This window comes from Periplaneta americana, chromosome 12 (assembly GCF_040183065.1).
Source record: "Periplaneta americana isolate PAMFEO1 chromosome 12, P.americana_PAMFEO1_priV1, whole genome shotgun sequence".
In the NCBI taxonomy this organism is placed as follows: domain Eukaryota; kingdom Metazoa; phylum Arthropoda; class Insecta; order Blattodea; family Blattidae; genus Periplaneta; species Periplaneta americana.
The window spans coordinates 24,007,725-24,029,542 of record NC_091128.1 but is presented as its reverse complement, the minus strand read 5'-3'; the positions used below and the strand labels follow the sequence as shown (position 1 = coordinate 24,029,542).

Below are 21,818 nucleotides of genomic sequence, written 5' to 3'. Positions count from 1 at the left end.
AATCATAATTCCTATAACGTCCTATGTCTTGATGTTAATTTTTTTCTTTAAAATCGATACGACATTTCACATCACGATATTCTACATTCTAACCTACTCTGAGGTAAAGGGACACATTAAATTAATGTGCGTAAAACTAGGACCTCATCACTAATAAGATTGAGAAACACTAATCTACACCATCTCAGAGCAGATATACAACAATTTTTAACGCCGTCCATCATGAAAGAATATATTGTTATTATTTAAAGATCAAAATATTATGTCTATTTACAAAGAATGTACCAAAGATATATATATTTACAGTTGCTTTTTGTCTCTTAAATACAGACATCTCATCCTGTCTGTGTTTTTCTGTGGATTTGCTAAGGTGCCAAGACAAATGTCGGGATGAGACCTAAAAGAAATGACCCACGGCCCTACAACTATCTCCCCACAAAACTTTCAGCATGTTTCCAAATTAAAGTTTTTTTTTTAATCCGAGCTATGGAATTCGCATGTTGCCTTCTGGTGCTCTGAGGCGAGTTTTCTCGAACATCTCTCGTACTGTGCAAAAGCTCGGATCCCTTCTCTTGCGATGACTGCGGTAAGTACGCTTCACTCTCGATGTGCAGGCTTTTAACATCTTCGGCGATTCTGACCTGTTGCTTTCCTGTCATACTTCTGCCTTCCCTCCCTCCGAATTTTAGCTATTACGTTACGTCCATTTTCGGCTTTCCTTTTCAAAATTCACCAACGCTCCTTCAATAAAACAGCGAAAATCTGATTGAAACAACTATCCATAGACACTATTTCTCAGATCAAATTTTCCTTGCTAAGGACACGGTTTTTCGTAGCTTTTAAACGTTTCGCCTTTCGTTTTCCATTGACATTGATTGATTAATTGATTGATTGATTAATTGATTGTTTGATTGGCAGTTGCTCCAATATCAACCACAGGAATCGGCATAGTAAGAAGACCAAATATATGTTGTCGGGAACAACTTTAAACCTTTGAAGACGGAACGAACTGTAGAGTTCTGTTCTTGATGTTCATGATAACGATCATGATGGAGGATGATGATGATGGTAATGGTGATGAAGGAATAAAAGCAAATTTTGATGTTTCTTACGCAATAAGCAATCATAATAATTTATATCAGAACGCACAGTTATTTGAAAGACATGCACCAAATTTCTACAACGAATACATAGGCTCAATTCTCTGCATATTCAAAAGCAATGATTAAAAGTGAAAACACAGTGGAAAGTCACTTTTTTTTAGGAATTCCTCTTCCATAACTTCATCAGCACTTCATAAACAGAAATTTCATATCTTGTCAGTCCATTTTAAGTCATAACATAAAATAAGAATAGAAAATAAGGGTTTCGGGCAATAAATATAGAAACATAAATTCATACACTGTGATAGTGTAATAGTAGAAGTGTATTAAACTGGTATAAAAGTAGAATTTCTGGGACTGTTGTTCTATTAATAAAATAGTAAGAATTAAGAAAAGTTACTAATTTCAAGTGACTTTCTATAAACAACAAATGTAAACATAGATGTATGTGATGCTCAAAACATTACATTTTAGAATTTCAAATAAAATATAGGGCTATGGTAATTGATAATTAAGGATAATAATATGAAAAAAATCAGAGAGAGAATATCGATTGTAAGAAGTTGCTACTTCTCCTTCGAAGAAGTAATCGTGAAGAAAAAGTTCTAAGTAAACATTTACAGTCGTAAGAAAGTACGGTTGCTAGACAACGGTTGATATATTTATATCCATAATTTTGAAGGAAGTGGGACACTATAAATACTATTTAATTTTTAAGCATGATCAGATACAGTAGACATATTATCACAGTCTAGTATGTACAGTCACGAAGCTCAATACGTAGGGAATATGCATCCATAGATAGTTGCTAACCACTAGAATCGCTACTATAGCCTCATCACAGACAATGCGAAATAGTACCGGCACAGTCTATTGTTCCTAGTACTCTCATTACCTCAAGCTTTGTCACTGTATATACTATAATCTGCATCAATTGAATATGCACTTCAAGGTCAATGCATAGTTGCCGCTTCGGTTCAGTCATAAGATTTTTATGGAAAGAGAATTTCCAGCGAACTTCATGCACAGCGTGCTATACCCATGAATGAAAACATTGACCTATATATCTTTTACTACAAAAGTGACACCTGCATGAAATAAAAATAAATGTACCCGGTATGAAAACATTGGCCCCTAATGTTTAATATTGTATAATATATCCGCAAAAAAAAGTTTAATAGTTTAATACAACCATTCTTTAAAATATGATAAATATGCACATTATGGAAACGTTGGCTCATACATGTTTAATATACGCTTCCAAAAAAATAGATTAACCCCCAGTACAATACAATCATTCTTTAAAAATCATAAATATATTATGTTTTCGAGATATTCGTCCACATAATGTGTTAAATATTCCTATAATATGACTGCGCAAAATAGATTAATCTGAATAAAATATAGCCGTTCTTTGAATAAATGAGAAATATACCCATTAGAAAAACATTGGCCCATACATGTTAAATATAGCCTATAGTGCATGAATATTATCATTCCACGCTCGCGGACGTAGAGCGAAAACGGCAGAGCACAGCGCAACAGGTTGTCCACATACGAGCGGGGAAAGATAAAATGTATTCACTGTAATATGTCCGCACGAAATAATATATTCATTTCCAGTGCAATACAACGGCGCAACATGTCCTTAACCAAATCAATGAGATCTGTCACATGACGATGTCGTTTGATTGCTTTCCTAGGAAAAGAAAATCTCACAAGATGTTCTGTAGATTTTAGCTCTTTCTCGAAACCTTGTTTACATTTCATTTGGAAATTCCACACATATTTGCAGTCAGATCTTGAGATTTTCTAAAATCAATGGTCACAATTTTTTCAAGATGTTCTGCAAGATCTTTAAGAATATTACAACAATGTAAACAGTCTTTTTGCTGTGATTTCGGAAATCAGATTGTCCCATTCGTTTCCGTTTTTTAACTGGTGTACTGTAGATAGCAGATGATCCAGCCTCACCCTCCATAATGACAAAATGAGCAATAAACGAAATTAGCAAAATAAAAATGAAAAAATAATAAAACAATACAATAGACACGAATTAAAAGAGCAATCACACTGCATAATTAACACGCGCTTTCAATACGGCTATCGGTAAAGACTGATGTTTTCCTTGTACGCATATAACACCACCATTTCACACCGCGTGATCTATGCTGATTCAAGACATGCGTGGGCTGAGGTAGAGATAACATTCACTCACTACATCGCATGAAGTTTTAAGGCTCGCGGAGTGGAGGGGCAAGGCATTGGATTTGACCTTCAGATGCATTTGCTACTGACGCGGAGTATAGACTTTGATATTACTGCGAATATTAATTCGTTTGCATGTGTGTCTCAAAGTAATGGATCTGCTAGCGCAGAAAATGAGAGTTGAAGGAGGTAATTGTTGAGGTGACTGTAATTGGAAAAAAAAAAAGAAGACATTAATAATTATTGAAATCTCAATACAACAAACCGAATGTTCTCATTGAAAAGTGGATAGGATGTCGTAAATATTAGAGAACTGCATCACGAAGGCCTTTAACAAGTGTCCAGGAGGATATAAGCACAAAGACAGATCTAAATAAAAGTGGACTGATGAAGTGCGAAGAACTGTAAAGCAAAAAATAAATAAGACCGGAACTAAGACTGAGATAGAGACAAATAAGCTAAAATCGTTGGGAAGTTCAAAGTGCTTGAAAGCCTGTATAGTCATGGATTTCACTGGCCAACACACATTTTGGTGCCTCCAATGTTAGACCTGTTCCTGAGTTTATTCGACTCGCTGATTCCAAAAAAAGGCACCAGTTTTTCTCTATCAGCTCTAGTTCTTGAGATACAGCATAAATGCCATATACTTCTATTCACTCTGGTCGGTCGTCAAAATTCAAGATATTTTATGGCACTGTTTTAATTAATCTCTTTGTAGCATGAAAGAAACGCATTAAGAATTATAATAAACGTGAAATATACTAAATCTACTTATTTGAATCGAAAAGCACGAGTTTATGATACAAACATTCCAGTCATTCGACACAGAAGAGGCTCCTTTTCTAGTAAGACTTCGAGAGTGGGATCTGCCAGGATAATTCCGCATAATGTTCCAACAGTAATCTGCCATCATGTGTGCATCCCTTCTTCCTTGGCATCTACCTTCTATTGTTTTTATGTATTGGTGAAATCTTTCACCAGGTTCTTCGCTAAATTCACCAAGGTTTTCTGAAAAACCATCTAAGTCATTGGTCGTCAGCACTCGCTGAAATGTGCAAAGGGTAAGCGGAGCCGTCCCGTGTGCCCCGTCGTCCAGCAGGAAGAGGTAGAGAGCATACCCGCTAGCAGTTACTAGTGCACCAGGGTGCACAGTGTTCTCCGCGGGTAAGAGACTCTAGCCCCAGGGTGCTCTGTGCTGATGACCGCTGATCTAAGTGAATGTGCAGAATATGGACATTAATACTCATTTTACATCCATTGAATGAAAGAGCATATCCTCTACTAATTTAGTATAGTTGCCTGCTTTCTTGTTGCCAAGGATATTTTCACAAGAAGAACAAATGAGGATCAGGCAAAAGATTAGATTTCATTAATTTATTCTATGAAATGTGAGTCATTTATCGAAAATTTATGCTTCCGTTTTTCCGTGGTAAGTCCAAGTAATTTATGCGCCATATATTCAAAACACCAACCATTTTTATTCACAGTTTTTAATTTATATTTTAAGTGTAATGGTGACAGAATGATTCTGTCTCGCGCTATCAAAGGTGCATTTATAACATTGTACTTTCCAAACACAGTATCTTCCCTTCGAGGCCAATCCTTTTTTATCCAATGCACATGTTTAGCCCTACTATCCCACAGGTATAGAAAGTAAGGAAGGATATTCTGACTAGCCACTTTGTTGACTAAGAAGAAAATGAACCATCTTCAAGTCTGCACAGATGCAAGTGGTAATTTATCTTTTCCAACACTACAGAGAAGCCGGTGTACTATTCTTTCATCGTGGTGGAATGACCGATTGGAATGGAAGCGTATTTGTTGTCATTGTTTAAAAGAACACATTTCAAACTACGTTTTTAACTGTCGAATAAAAGGACTCATTCACTTGGAGTATATTCTGATACACCTATTTTCTTCAGAAAGCCTCCGAAGTCGCTGTAGAATACTATATGTTTGTCTTCAGTAAAAAAAGAGAAAGGCAGCAGATCTCTTTCTCTCCTTCTATAAAGTATAATTTCATTCCAGGCTGAAGTACATTCTTTTCCTTTAGTCTGTAGGCCAGCAATTCAGAAGACACCTTAAAAAGATATAGTCCTTAATCAGGTCACTCAATTCGTTCTGGTCAAAGCGTTCATATGTGAAGCTGTTTGAAAATCACTGTATCTGTCGCCAATTTCTTTATCTTATGCTATATCAGACATAATTATAAGATACATCCTCTGAGAACTGTGCTAACTCATGGAAGGGTGGAATAGTAAAAGATGCGAGTACGGCACAGAACTCATAGCTAAAGGTAGATCGGGATATGATTACTTCAATTGATTTCTGTAATATTAACAATAAAAAAATAAGCCATCAGAATGATTTTTTGGCTCCATGAAAACCACCTAGACGTTATTACAGATAATTTTGTAACAAAGGAGAATTATGATATATACCGTATAATTATACAAGTTCAACAATATCTAAGAAACTAGAGCTGATACGGCGTAGCCAATGTCATTTTCTGAATCACCGCACCTCAAGAACAGGTCTACAAACCAAGGCACTAAGAAAAAAGTTTTTTTAGGGCCTATATATGAGCCGTTCAGAGCAGAAGTGATGTAAGTCAAAAATGGGTAATGATGGTTAAAGTAAACATTCTGTAAAATACAGCGCAAAGTAGCAATTAATATTCAATTTATTTTAACTATTAGTAGTCAGTGGATAGCACGAATGACATATTAATTGCTACTTTGCGATGTATTTTACAGGATTTTTACTTTAAACCCAATTTTGACTTACACCACTTCTGCTCTGAACGGCTCATATAGTACGTATATTAATTTCAATCTACGTTACTTTCGATCTGGGACTTTTGGATCTTCCAACCTTTCTCTTTTGGAAGAAAATACTTCACTGGTTCTGTTAATACGAGTAAAACTTGAAACCAAACAAGGAACGGCAAAATGAACTTATACCCGCAGAGTAAACAGAAGCATGGAACAACATTCACCTGCCACATTCTAGGATAATTGTACAAACACATACTCGTACATTAAATTCACGTTACCTTATCATAAGCTGGTGAACTCTGGGCCATTGACCCTTGGCTCTCAAAATTCTGGCGGCCCCAAGTAGCGAGGGACGATGCGTCGCCGACACTGCAAGAGCTTTCTCGTAATAACTCAGAGCCTCCCAGTATCGACCTGGAAAAAAGAAAATGATTTTTTTTTATTATGCTAGACAGAATACGCCTTATGTCAAAATAGTCGTGCACTATTTGGTTAAGCCAGATGGTTTTATTATTATTATTATTATTATTATTATTATTATTATTATTATTATTATTATTATTATTATCATGTGGTTTCAAAATTATTTACATGATATACAATAATGTGTACGACTTTCGAACACTCCCTCTGATGCATTTCAGATTATTCGTGGTGTGCCCCGGAGCTCAACTTTGGAACCTCTCTTATTTATAATCTTCATTGACGATATTTGCAAAAGAATAAGCTATGACTATTTATTATTCGCTCACGATCTAAAAATTCTTCGTAAAATCAAAAGTAATGTTGACTCTCAATTTCATCAGAAGACATTAATTCAATTACCAATTGGTCATTTGGTAACGAGATAATGATTAATGAATCCAAAACTTTCATAATATCATTTTCACGGAAAAACTCTACACTAAAATATAAATATCGTCTAAAAATATATTAATTAACAGAAAAGACTATTAGAGACTTCGGTATATTAATCGACAATAAATTATACTTTCACAACCACATTGATTATATTTATAACCATGCAATAAGAATATTAGGAATAATACGGGCTAATTACTTGTTCTTTTTTAACACCTGACTCTCTCTTAATACTAAGTTATAGTTTATTGGGATCGAAACTCGAACATGTATCTGTAGTTTGGAACTCTATTACAACTACTGATTCAGCAAAACTTGAAAATATTCAAAGGAAATTTATTTCATTATGTTCGTACAGATGTCTGCCTAATAATCCCGTGTATAACTATGAGCAGAAACGCAAGTACTTTAAATGTCGATGCTCGTATGCTAGGCGTCATGAATTCGATCACTTATTTTTATGTGAGATCCTTAATGGTGCCATTAAACGTCAATATTTCTTAAACAGTGTCAGCTTTCGTATTCCGACGAAAGACGTGAGACATCACAAACTTTTCTATAGTATATTTGAAAATCTAAATCTATCTCTCCGGTCTCCGGATGTATTAAAAATGCTAACTTGCATGTAGGCGATATTGATCCATTCAATGTATAGAAGTATTAGAGTATGGCAATGTCATTTGCTTTTATATTATTTGCATTTTTTCTACACAAACTGGTAATACTTTCTGTAAGAATTAACTCTTTTCTATAAAATCTAATAGTATCGATTGTTGTAAATTAACCACTGTAATCCTTGTTCTTCTTTTTGTTGTTGTCACAATTTTGTAGTTAATTTGTATCACTGTTGTTAATTGTATTAATTGTACGAGTATACTGTTCTGGACTTTCATTGGCTGTTGTCCATCACATAATAAATAAATAAATAAATAAATAAATAAATAAATAAATAAATAAATAAATAAATAAATAAATAAATAAATAAATAAATAAATAAATAAGTAAGTAAATAAATAATAAATAAATAAATAAATAAAAAATAAATAATAATAATAATAATAATAATAATAATAATAATAATTATTATTATTATTATTATTATTATTATTATTATTATTATTATTATTATTAGTATTACCATCATAATCATAATATGATTATATCATCATGTAGCTCATGAGTATTCTCATTCTATGTACAATTCACCTTCCCATGAGATGGAAAGTGTTCGACAACTCGTGTCTTCCGAATTACTAGATAACCTATGAATATCTTTGGGAGTTTTTCTGTTGCAGTTCTTAAATTGTGTTTGTATCGATCATGTGTCTGATTTTATATCCCATCTATTAAATGTCATTTATGTAGTGCGTATTCAGCCACACAACACAAGAATTTCATTTCTCTTTATACATTTTTATCTGGTCGATTTATTGTCCAATTTTTAACGTATTATTGATATCGCATTGTAAGACTTAAGTTTTGTTATTTGGTGCTGTTCAGCGTTTCCTTTTCCCCAAATTTGGGGTTATTCTATTTTGGAACGATTTAATTTTGTAACTTAAATTTTTGCAGAAAGTCTTGTATATAATAAAAATCATAATCGTCCTGTATGTTTACGCCCTTTGAATATAGCCTCAGCTTCCTTGATAACAGATGTCCGTTATTCTCGGTTAAAAGCTTTCTTTCTCCATCTTTTCGCTCTCAGTTGTCTCAGATCTTACACGTCATCAATCCATCCAACCCTGTGTCTTCCTCTCCTCTTCGTTATAATGAAATATTTTAACATTAAATTGTTTGAATAAAAGGCAGAGGACAGAAAATAATTTCGTAATACTATTTCGTTATACTGGCGTTCGTCATAATAACATTTTACTGTACTTCCTTATTGCCTTGACAGTTCAAATCTCAGAATGTTTTGGCGCATTCACAAACTTTCTCCATTCTGATTCCGAGGCTTGTGAATGTTTCTAGACTGTGTTTTTTTTTACTAGACGGGTTTATTTTGCACTACGCTCAATCTACAGTAATACCGAAAAGACAAATCTACCGTTGGTAGATGTGTCTATCAGACATAGCCGGGAGAATTGGATTGGGATGTCAACTGACCTTCCCTTATCCAAAACTTGGGGAATTTCCAGATAGTCAAGACAGGTATCCAGCGAAGAAATATCTCACTTTACACAACACACGCAAAGATCTTTGCACGGAGAAAATGTGGATGGAACGTCTAAAATGAAGCTGACATTCCTGATGAAGGTCTTCTGGACTTTATCCCAGAAAAGTGAGTTCAGTGCTGACTTGTGTCATGCCGTTGTAGTACCAAAAATTCCATTTCCATTACTCCAGAGACGTCAAGGATAAGTCCACGACAAGGGGCAAACATCCAGCCCCACGAAATGGAGATAAATTTCCGTCTGCACCTTACAGTAAACCATGGAGCACTGAGCCATAATGGTGGACCTTTACATACGTCTACGTAAACCATATTGTCTCTCTGAGATCTCAAAAATAGGTCTATATGTCGGCTCTGTCGAACTCCCTTGAATTTGAATGTCTATGAAAGAAAGGTAAAATTCGCAGAAATATTTTTATTATCTGTATTGGAAAGTTCAACTCAAACTGATGTGGATGACACTAGTAATTGTTGTATGTCGATTACGCAACATAAGAATTACAAATATTAGATATGCAGTTTCTGGAATAAATTAAGCTAATCGTCAAATCTAAGCGAAACAAATTTGCAATGAGATCCCTGAGCGCATTAACGAAAACCAAGATTTTTTTAGTCATGCTTGTTTTCTGACGAGACAACTTTCCAATTCAAGAGTTTTTGGCAGAAATAACAAATGTCAAAATAGTAAAATTTTCAGGAGTAATAAAAACATTGTAAATGTGATTGTAAGCTACAATGAAGCTTGGTAATACGTTCATACATTTTGTTCATAAGAAAGAAACAATATTGCAGAAGTATTTTTTATTGAAAATTAAAAATTACGCCCTTAAAATATGAAAACATCTTGAAAATGGTTCTTTTTTCCTGAAATAATAATTTAAAAATAATCTTATTTATTTACTTCATGAAACAAAATGTATCCTTATACTTTGTAAGTATACTTATACTTTTATGCATTCCTCTACCATAGTTTAGGCAAATACCTTTAAGAGTGTACTTTATTTAGTGGTGATATTCACTAGCTTCATGTAGGACTGAACAACTAAATTCCAAATTCCATAGTTGACTGTATGTTTTCACTCACTGGATCCATCACTATTGTCCTCTTCATCTACAACTACATCAATACCACCATCATCAGTGTCGTGTGGACTCTTTTCCATCTGTCTGTAGAAGAGTCTACTTTTTGGCTTCTGAAGGAATGCACTTAATCGCTTTATATCTTGGAGCTTTGTTGGTGGAAGAGTAGTGCTGCAGTAGTAGGACTGAAGCCGGATGGTCTATGGCGAGTCCTCGGCATCACTTCATTTCACCCCTTTGATTTGATTACCTGGTTGGGTTTTTCCGAGGCTTTCCCAACCAAAAGGCAAATGCCGGGTAATATTCTGGCGAACCCTCGGACCTCACCTCATCATTGTAGAAAATTAGTAAATTGTAAAACTGTAAAAATTGTAAAATATTGTAAAAATTTGTAAAAATTGTAATTGTAATATTGTAAAATTTTGACATGTTCCACATCTTAAAGCTTCATTGCTAATGTAATATCTATGGAATATAATGAATGAATGAATGAATGAATCAATGAATAAAATGTCGGATATTGCTTGCAAGGAAAAACAACCACTGTCATCTGACTATGGTTGTTATCGCGGGAAAACTGACATTGGTCGTTTTTACAGAAATACCAATATTTCATGGTCATTTAACTCCATGACTATGGCTGTTATTGTAGAATACGTAATGCATGGTATCTGGTCTTGCAGTAATATTAATACTTCATTTCATTTGCCTTCAGTTTTAGGAGAAAAACATTACCTAGGTTTAATTACGACATTGCTTTTGAATAATAGCATAAGATTAAACTAGACCGACATTATCACTGATAAAAATGTTGTTTAGTCGACTGTCCCAAGACAGTTCTGAATTTCACAAGTGATACCAAGAAGGCACCACTTATGAGGAAACTAGGCCAGGAGATAATGGCATAGGGTGGCCAATTCTTTCCCCATCCATTGCAGACATCGTCGACTAGCTACAAATTACACCAGACTGACATTATAAATAATTATTCAATTGACACAAAATGTATATAACATGTAATGAGAAAAGGTGTCATTTTTATGACACAGATTTCTTTCTCATAGTGGACTTTGCCTACTAAACTACTTTCTTTTTGTTTTACTTTTACGATATATCGGAAACTTAATGAATTGTACCTAATCATGTTATTCTACTTTAAAATCAACATCAACACGCGTCACAGAAAGGGACACGATTTTGAAGTACTAACTCACATAATTAAATGGCAACACATTAATAACACTTCATTCCAAAATATATTTGTCGGTTGTCTCATCATTTCGTCTATAAAGTGAAGGACTCTACGTGATCCAATGAATATTGAAGCGCCTAAGGCACGTGGATGGAAGGGACATTAGTTTTTAATCCATCTCTTGAAAGGCTCGGACTACAGAGAAAAGATGTGGCACACCTGTCATTAATAAATCATCTCATACACTTTAATACGTTGAACCGGATTCTAGGAAGTCCGGTGCCTTCTTTCTGGTCACGGAAGATGTGCATGGACTCTCAAACCCACACGAAGATTTTTCCAGTACATCAACCTTTGACACTAATACAGCAATCCATAAATGATCAGATCAGACATTCTGTACTGCAATCTGTGCTTCTCTACAGCGTAGTTACTTATTTACAGTGCTGACCACTGTTACAAAATCAGGTCATATATCTTAAAAAGAAGACAGTGAGGTTATAAGGAATCAAAGAATTATGAGATCTAAATGTATTCTGCTATTAAAAGGTAATGGATAAACCATAAAGAAACAAACGTCATCCATTTGCCAAGTTTATTTTTCTTCTCTATTTTACTTTTCTATCTAATGTAGGTTGACTTCGTCAGGTCTTCCTCCTATGTTAAAATAAATTGTTTAATTCATATATCTTCGTGGGAAATTTTCGCGTCATTTATATTAACTTTTGTAATTTTAAAAATTATGTTTTTTACCTATATGTTTTAGGCTATTTTCTTACATTTCTTATATTTTTATCATATTACCTGTATTATTATTATTATTATTATTATTATTATTATTATTATTATTATTATTACTTTACATTTTCTTCTAAGTATTATTTTTAATGCTTGTCGACCGATATGAAGTAACGGTTAGCAAGTCTGACCGTGAAACGAGTGGGCCCGAATTCTAAATTTGGTTGGGACAAGTTATCCGGTTAAAGTTTTTTCCGAGATTTTCCCTTAACCAACTTAAGCATAATTACTCGGTAACTTTCGGGAATGGACGTCGGGTTCATTTCGTTATCATTAATTCAAATGTGATTATAATTATTACTATAGTCCGGGTTAATTTCATGTTGCTCGCGCTGTCCTTCGCACAACTGCCCATCCCCCGCCCCCTACTGTTTCTATCGTGCAGTGTAGGCGTGTGAGTTGCCGCTCTCGTGATCGGTTTCTTCGCAGGCGCGAAGCAACAATACGCTTAGTACGCTAGCTCTGAATGTGATTGTGTTGTTGCAGTGCATTATTTTAAATCTGTGATTTGTTCGAGTGTCTAAGAGTTATATTAATTGTGAATTATTAAGTTTTTAAGTTCCCAATTAAGTGATATTGTGAAAAATATGGCAGAACAAGTTTCTGGAGAGGTTTGTGTTGAAAATGACTGTGTAATAGAAGGTTTATTAAAAGTGCATTTTAACCGTCGTACATAACAACGAGAAAGTTGAAATTGTGAAAATGGAAAGACCAACTCCTGAGTTAAATTTGTCCATGGACGTAAAAGAAAAACAGCGTGAGTACACACGCCATTTCACTTCAACATCATATGGTAAGTGGAATTGTTTGTGTGGTAGTTCTAAACTGTCTAAACTATTTTGCTGGCCATGTTTGTTATTTAGCCGCGAAACTAATGTGTGGTCAAAAGAGGGGTTTTCTAATATGAACTCCCTTCGAACGGCAGTCCTAGAATACGACAAATCAAAAGCTCATATTTGTAGTAGCATGAACTTTGCAAACTTTGGGAAGACAAGAATTGATTTACAGCTAGATAAGCAAAAAGCTCTACACATCAACCAACACAATGCTCTTGTGAAAAAAAAAATCGGGAGATTTTACTGCGTCTTATTAACGCAGTCTGCTTTCTAGGAAAACAAGAATTGGCTTTTCGGGGTCATAACGAGAGTGTGGAATCAGACAATATAGGAAATTATATTGAATATTTAAGTTCCTTAAGTGAACTTGACCATTTACTAGCCAATCATCTTGAGAGTTCAACAGTATTTCGTGGTACTTCTCCCGCAATTCAGAATACTTAATATTTGCTATAAGTGGGGTTATGATAAAGAACATAAAACCTTTTGTGGCCATTGTTGTTGATGAAACAAGTTACTGCTCTAATCGGAGTCAATTGTTCACTGTTATAAGGTACGTCGACAGTATTGCCAATGTTCAACAACGGTTTATAGGATTCACAAATGTCAGTTCGGACAAAACTGCTGCTGCTTTGTTTCAGCATGTGGAAGGTGTTACAGCAGACTACAATGTCGGCAATAAGTTAATTGCACAGACATACGATGGTGCTTCAGTTATGGCGGGAAATATTAATGGCTTGAAAACAAAAGTTCAAGAAAAGTATCCGCAACCACTATTTGTCCATTGTTACAGCCATGTTCTCAATTTAGTTTTGCAACAAACTACTTCATCCATTCCAGAATGCCGCATTTTTTTCAAAACACTGTCGGGTTTAGCTGCATTTTTCTCATCATCTCCTAAAAGATCAGAAAACTCAAGGAATTTATGAACAAGAAACTCCCAAAAGTAGCACCAACTAGATTGAATTTTACATCTCGGCTTGTAAATACAGTAAAGGAATACAGAGAACAACTGACTGCTTTCTTTAAAAATATCATTTGTAATGACTCTGAAGAAAACTGGGATGATGCTGTAATTGTGCAGGCTCAAGGATATTAGAATTTTTTCACACAGTTTCAGAATATATTTCTTCTTGAAGTCTATGCTAGAGTCTTCGCACATACAGATGTGCTCTACAATATTCTTCAGACAAAAAGTCTAGACATAGCATACTACTTGCAAGAGGTATCAAAGTTAAAAAAAATACTATATCCGAGTTCAGACGTAGTGGGTTTCCGCCCATATGAAGTAATATGGAAAATGAAAATTCTTCAGACAATACAATGGAACCACCATTAAAGCGAAGAAAAGGAGATGATGAATTGAAATACAGGCAGCTGTACTACAGCATACTAGATCGTATGCACATGGAAATTTCTGACAGATTTTCTGATTATGGAAAGCTTCAGTTCACAAATCTTCTAGATTCTCAAAAATTTTCTGCTTATAGAGAAAACTTCCCGAATGAGGCACTAAACAAATTATTTCAGTCCTATAACAGTCACTTTGATCAAATACGTTTGAAAAATGAATTAAGTGTAATATATTCAGCAGAAGTCTTTGATTTTTCGAACAAACCTATCCATGAAATATCTGCCATATATGAAAACCAGCTGAACCAAATTATTCCTGAAGTCCTTAAATTGGCAATTGTGACAATACCAGCTACGTCAGCATCGGTAGAAAGAACATTTTCTGCGTTGAAGAGAATAAAATCCTACTGTAGATCAACTCATACACAAGAACGTTTATCCGGCTTGGCACTGATGTCCATTGAAAAGCCATTTCTACAGAAACTTTGCAAGTGGCCCAACTGTAATTTCAATGACGAAGTCATCAACGTATTTTCGTCCCAATCAAGACGTCTGGAATTCACATAAATATGTAAGGAATTTTATTATAGGGATTTAAAAATATATTTTGTGTAATAATAGGGTCAGTGGTAGCCCAAACCCTTTAACCAGTATACGCCACTGAGTCTTGATAACTTTCTTCACAGAAGTCATGCACTCTTATCTTACAGAAGCGTTACACTCGACTAATTGATGAAATTTTATACCTCGTGTATGAAATACTATAGGTCTATTCAACATTTCTCGTCGATTATGTTACATTCACTATTTCAACGCAATTCACTGTAATATTATAATACATTTTATTGTAAGCCTAGCTATCCACATTAAAATCCATGACGCCTATGGTCTGACTAATGATGAAGATGAAGTTGATGATAATGATTATGATATTTACACTTACTATGAGGCTTATTCACTCATATAACCTATGTGTTATCGTCACTCACATGCATAAATTAAACATAGTATGTTACTATCATATTTTAATGGAACATTTTGTTCAAGTTTCTGTAACATTTTACTGAAGATATTAATAATAGCCTTACTTACTTTACTGATGAAGTGGATTACATTTAAACTGTCATTGCAGTATCCTACACTTATGTGTTTCATCCATCTTGTTCCCCCCCCCAGATCATTCCATCTCAATGACAATGGGAAGTACTACACTCACACTCGGTCAATCTGTATGTATTTATTTACTGCAAGTGGGCAAGCACCCGGTGGCAGTAGTACAAACAATATAAACAATACATAATAAAATTACAATACACAATAGGCCTACTATTATACAATACACAATACAATTAGATACACAATACATTATATACATAATACAATTAGAATACACAATACAATTATACACAATCGTTACAATCAATAATAAGACATAAAATAACCTAATTAATAAGTGAACCTAATTTTACATTACAACCTAAATATATTAAGGCCCTACATAAGTTTCACATTGGTATTGATAATAATCTTTCACTTTACTCTCATCTCACTCACTGTACTGGCACTATGACACATTTCACTGACACTTTAGAACACATTTCACTGACACTATATAACACATTTCACTGACACTATATAACACATTTCACTGACACTATATAACACATTTCACTGACACTATGTAACACATTTCACTGACATTTTAGAACACATTTCATTGACACTATAAATTATCACTGATCGGAACTATTCACTGCACTGTAAAACCATAACTTTACTGACTCATCACGCTTCACTGACACAACAGTTCAAATAAGATAAACAATTATTACACTCTTATTCATACTTATAAATAGAACTACATTTAAACTAAACATTTCTAGTCTAAGATCCTCTTACAAGCTATTTTTAAATAATTTACAAATCAAAACAAGGGCGTAACTCGTCAGGCTAAATAAATACATGCCACCTTAAAAATAAACTGTCAACTTAATTTTAATTTACACTTTATACACAACGTTTTAACTTATTCTTGAATCTACTTAAGGAAGGACAACACTCAAACACCGCTGCATGTAGGTCATTCCAATCATTTATTGTTCTATTTAAAATGAGAATTTATCTACATCCGTTTTCTGTTTCCTACATTTGATTTTCAAATCATGATCGTTCCTACCATAGTACGTTGGCTTCTCTATTCGAGCCGTTATGTCTATCCATGCTTTTTTGACCTAGATTTCCTCTATACACTGATTTTATTCTAGTTTTTCTACGTCTGTTTTCCGTTTAAGTTCTTTTATCGTATCATTTCCGTCTTCTCTTTTACCTTTAACAAATTTAGCTGTCCTATACTGGATTCTTCCTAAGGAATTTATCTGATATATTCTATACGGATCTCAACATGTAGTTCCGTATTCCATTAACGATCGCACTAAGGTTAGATATGCCATTTTCCTGGATTTGGGGCTAGTCTTTTTCAAGATTCCCATAATAAAGTTAAGTGACTTCATGCTTTACCCGTAACATTGTCAACCTGCTCTCCTAAGGAAGTTTGGAGTTCAGAAACATTCCTAGGTATTTACAACATTGTTCTTGCGGAAGTACAACACCACTGAATTTGTAATTTAGGCTAGATTCCTCTCGGGTTTAATGAAATGTTATAGATTTACTTTTAGAACCATTTATTTTCATCCTATGCATTAATGCCCAGTTATAAATTTTATTCAAGTCCGTTTGAATAGCATCCACATCTGAATTATTTATAATTATTCTATAGATAATGCAGCTGTCTACAAATAGCCCCACATTTGATGTAATATTCTGGCATAAGTCATTTACGTATATTATAATGGCCCCAGAACGCTACCCTGTGGCACCCATGTATTTAGATTCCCAATTTTCGATATTTCGTGACCTACTCTGACTCTCTGGGTTCTACCTTTTAAGAATTCTTGGCTCCATAGCATCACTCTTTTATCTATTCCTAGCCTACTTAACTTAAAAGCCTACTTAACATATATTCTTCCTACATTCACTGCAGTTTTTTTAAGTGGTCATTTTACGACACTTTATCAACTGCTGTTGTTATCTAGCGTCTGAGTGAAGTGAAAGTGATAATACTAGCGCCGAAAGTTATCCAACATTTATTCTTAATGGTTTGAGGGAAAACCCCGGAAATAAACTCAACCAGATAACTTGTCCGATCTAGGAATTGAACCTGAGCCCGTTCGATTCACGGTCAGATGTGTTAACTGTTACTATACAGCAGTGGACTAAATGTAGTCTTCGGTGGTGTAATAGTTATTCTGCCACTAGATCAGGAGTTACAGGGTTTATATCCGGCAAAGGGAGATAGACTTTTAGGGACGATAACATTTTCCTATAATGGTCAACTTCGGAAGCGAAGTAATATTGTCGTAGATCTACGGCGTGCAAAACAGAGATCTTTGTTCCTTTCCTGAATAAGTGGGCTTCAAGTAAAATTGTCCTACCCTATATTTACGAAACACAAATGAAATAAATTTGTTCCGGATTATGTGGGTTTCAGGTAAAATTGTTGTACAATTACGGTATACTAAAGAAAGAAATGTTTCATGAAAGAGTGAGCTCCAGATATTTAAAAGAACATTAAAAAAAAATGAAATTATGAATGTTTCCGTCCTCCACCTGTGGTTCAACCTTGCTACATTACACATTTAAGAATGTGTAGAATACAGGAGACGAAACAAGTCCTTTGCATAAGTGATGAGTAGAGGGGAACAGTCCAATTGCCTCTCTGCGAGAAAGCATTGCTTGAAGGAAGCGAGCGACTGCAGAAAGGAAATAATTTCTATCACAACTCAACTGCAATTAATATCACACTACCTATCACTTTCTTCCACGCGCATCTTACCCCTTAGCAATCCGCAACACACTCTCGCACTGATAGGCTCCATCCATTCGCTTTTCGTCGGGTCCACTCAAATGCGCCGACTTACTTTACAGATTCCAGAAACGGAGTTTAGGTCTCAGTTCCTCACCTTGCTGATGTAGCCAGGCAGCCAGTTCTGCCAGGTGGTCGGGACTGTTGGGCTGTAAGCTCGCCACGTGCCTCAACAGGCGCCCCACGGCGGGCCCGCGCCCCTCCTGGCCCTGGTAGAGCCTCGCCAGTAGCAGGTACGCGGGTGTGTAGGCGGCGTCCAGACGTACGCAGCGCTCCAGCATGCGCGCCGCCTCCTCGCTGCGGTTCACTTTCCTGCCAACAAGAACGAATACTATGAACTGATTCAGTGAGTCAGCGCTGGTATTCGGGTCACTTCTAAATTCTTGACATGAATTGACTTTGAGACAGTTTTACTCAAAATTCGAACTGGAAGTAATCCAGAAATGAAAACGAAAAATGTGATAAGTGCACAGTGGTTCAAAACCTAAATCTAGCTGGCCAAAATTAACAACTTTTCTTCTATCTAACAGACTTTCATCAAACTTTATACACTAGTTACAGATAACATATTTGTTTTCTGTACAAACTCTCATTACGTTATACAAATCTGGCTTTCAGGTAGTAACTCCCTGTAAAGCGGGTTTGAATAATTTGAAGGAAAAATTGTTCCGGGGTCGGGTATCGATCCCGGGACCCTTCGCTTAGCGCGCGAACGCTCTACCGACTGAGCTACCCAAGGAACTATACACGACACCGTCACAATTTCTCCTTTTATATCCACATAGCTCACATGAGCTGACAAGACGCCAGAACTCAACTATGAGTGCACACAAATACTGCGTGACTTAAATTGTGGCTTTCTGTTAACGTACCTCCAGTACCTGGAGCTCATGTGAGTTATGTGGATATAAAAGGAGAAATTGTGACGGTGTCGTGTATAGTTCCTGGGGTAGATCAGTCGGTAGAACGTTCGCGCGCTAAGCGAAGGGTCTCGGGATCGATACCCGGCCCCGGAACAATTTTTCCTTGAAATTATTCTCATTACGTTTGTGTAAAAGAAACTACCCCATTGTAGGAATCGGTTTAAACAAATGTAATAACTTTTCTCCTATTTTACAAATTTTGATTAAACTTTATACAACAGATGCAGGTAACATACGTATTTGTTTTGCATACAAGATCTAATTACATTTGTGTAAAATGAACTGCCCCAATATGGGTGCGAATTTAGACAATTGTAATAACTTTTCTCCTATCTCACAGATTTTTATCAAACCTTGTACAGTAGTTGCAGGTAGCATATTTGTGTTGTATATTATCACTACGTTTGTTTAATTTTACAATGTTAACTCGATTGCTACTGCTAGTCGTTTTACAGTTGTATCTAATATATGATGTAATTGTATTTCGGAAGAGATGTCTGTACTTTTTATGGAATTTTCAGAAGAATAGCAGCTTTCTTTGCTTGTACAATTTTAAAGTGCGGATAATATATGTTTACAATGTAATCAATTGCTGCTCTTCGGATTGATAAATGCTGATGCTTAGTTAAATTCCTTCGCGTAATAATAGTCAAATCTTTCTCAAGAGTTAGTGAAATGGGCTTTTTGGCAGATTACATGTACGCTCTTTTTATTTTGGTGGCACGCCTTCGTGTAGTACCTGTTATTTCCTTGAAAAGATCAGCATCATCTCTCTTTCCTTGATCTGTGAGATCATCTGTGTAAGAAAGGGAAGTTCCTTCTCGTTTTAAGTTTGAAGTGTGTTCTTAGCTTTCCTTCTCTTAGACTTTTCAGAAGAACCAGAAAAAAAGTTTCCTTGGTCTATCCCGAGATAGATCTTTGCTAGTATCAGAAGTGAGTTCAGTATGCCTACTGATGTCGAATATTATGCTTTCCTTCAGCAATTCAAAGTTGTTTTTCAAAGAAAAGTATTTATAGTAATTTTTCGCCCACCCTCTCGTTAAACATACTGTGAAATTAATATCTCTGATAATATCTTAGTATTCTTGCCAGTTTCATTAATGGATAAGTGCTCCATGTTTATTTTTAAAAAATTATATAAATATTGACGGGACTGGACATTCTATGGCTGCAGCTTGCATCTCATTCTCAGAACGTCGAAAAGTTCCTTACGCGTCACAGAAACCTCGACACCTGAAATGCGGAATAGCTGCTAAAAATTATTAAATTATGGTTTATTTAACTACGCTCGTAAATGCCGAAGTTATATCAGCGTCGCCGGTGTGCCGGAATTTTTTCCCGCAGAAGTTCTTTTACATGCCAGTAAAGCTACTCACATGAGCCTGTCGTATTTAAGAACACTTAAATGCCATCGACTTGGGCCGGGATCGAACCCGCAACTTCGAGCGCAAAAGGCCAGCGCTATACCCACTGTGCTACCGAGGTCGACAAATAACTGCTAGGAAACCGACTAAATGCAAATGAAACATATGGCAACATGAGGCAGAGATATCTCAAAATAAAACAGTATATAGATTATTAGGGTAAAATTCAGTAATTATTTAAAATTAAAAAGATAAAGTTAGAAATTTGAGAAATATGTGAGATTTTATACGACTTATAAAGACTTCAAATAAACCACAAAACATCCATTAATAGCACTTACCAATCACTTTACTTGATAGAATATACCTTGAAGATAAGCTTACATCTCGTTTCATTTCAATTAAATAACAGTAGAAGAATACAACGCTAAATACACAACCACCATTACTTTGTGTGAGCGCGCGACTCATGCGGGGCTGTTAGTTTCCCTATGTTTACGCTATCATCACGTTCTCTCCAAGCAGCACTAGACCTTTTCTAGTTCTTTTATGAAGTCCAAAAATGAAGAGTATAGTCAGCATAATTATTTCATTTTATGAGGTCAGAAAATTGATTTCTGGCGGCATCCCAGATTGCTGATTTGGACCACTGTCAAGCGGTTCAAAAGTAAATAGATTACTCGTATCTAGAAGTGATCAAATACCCAAACAGGATGCTTGGGAACATGAAATTGTTAGTTTCGATAATAATATCCGATATGTTTAAAGTGCAACACACGGCAAACATAAACTGCATAGACTGCTGAAAACGAATTCTAGAGAGTTTTGGTTTCAAAATTTCTCTTAAAGGCTGCAATAACTATTAGAACGTAGGCGATCTTAAGAATTTGTAGTCATTCTTGGCGTATAGGTCAATCTTACAATCCGTAACTATTCTTCTGAGCTGGCCGTCACTGTAGAGTAGGTTAAAGGTTTCGCGAACTCCGGGAGTTTTAAACAACTCATTGCAGCAGCAGAAATTCTGGATACCTCTCGGCGTTCGATCTCTGACTCATTTCGCCACCATTAGTTCAAATGTCATTGTTATCATTACCATAGCCCGGTTTTGTTTTCGCTCAAGAAGGTAATTAGGTAAGATCTCCTTTAGTAAGTGTCGGAAAATATTTATTTTTGTTTCTTTTCATATTGCATTCCATATCTCCTATATCAGCACTGAAATGTTTAAACT

The 21,818-nt window shown here is 35.3% G+C and overlaps 1 protein-coding gene across 1 annotated transcript in view; it reads right to left on the bottom strand.

Moving 5' to 3' along the window:
- Nucleotides 1–21,818, bottom strand: part of LOC138709948 (protein O-mannosyl-transferase TMTC1-like) — a 1,156,611-nt gene that overhangs the window by 193,995 nt on the left and 940,798 nt on the right. The window contains exons 12-13 of the mRNA XM_069840633.1: nt 18,401–18,615; nt 6,367–6,502 (exon numbers count right to left, since the gene is read on the bottom strand). Coding sequence (XP_069696734.1) covers nt 6,367–6,502; nt 18,401–18,615 — 351 coding nt within the window. The remainder of the gene's footprint in view (nt 1–6,366; nt 6,503–18,400; nt 18,616–21,818) is intronic.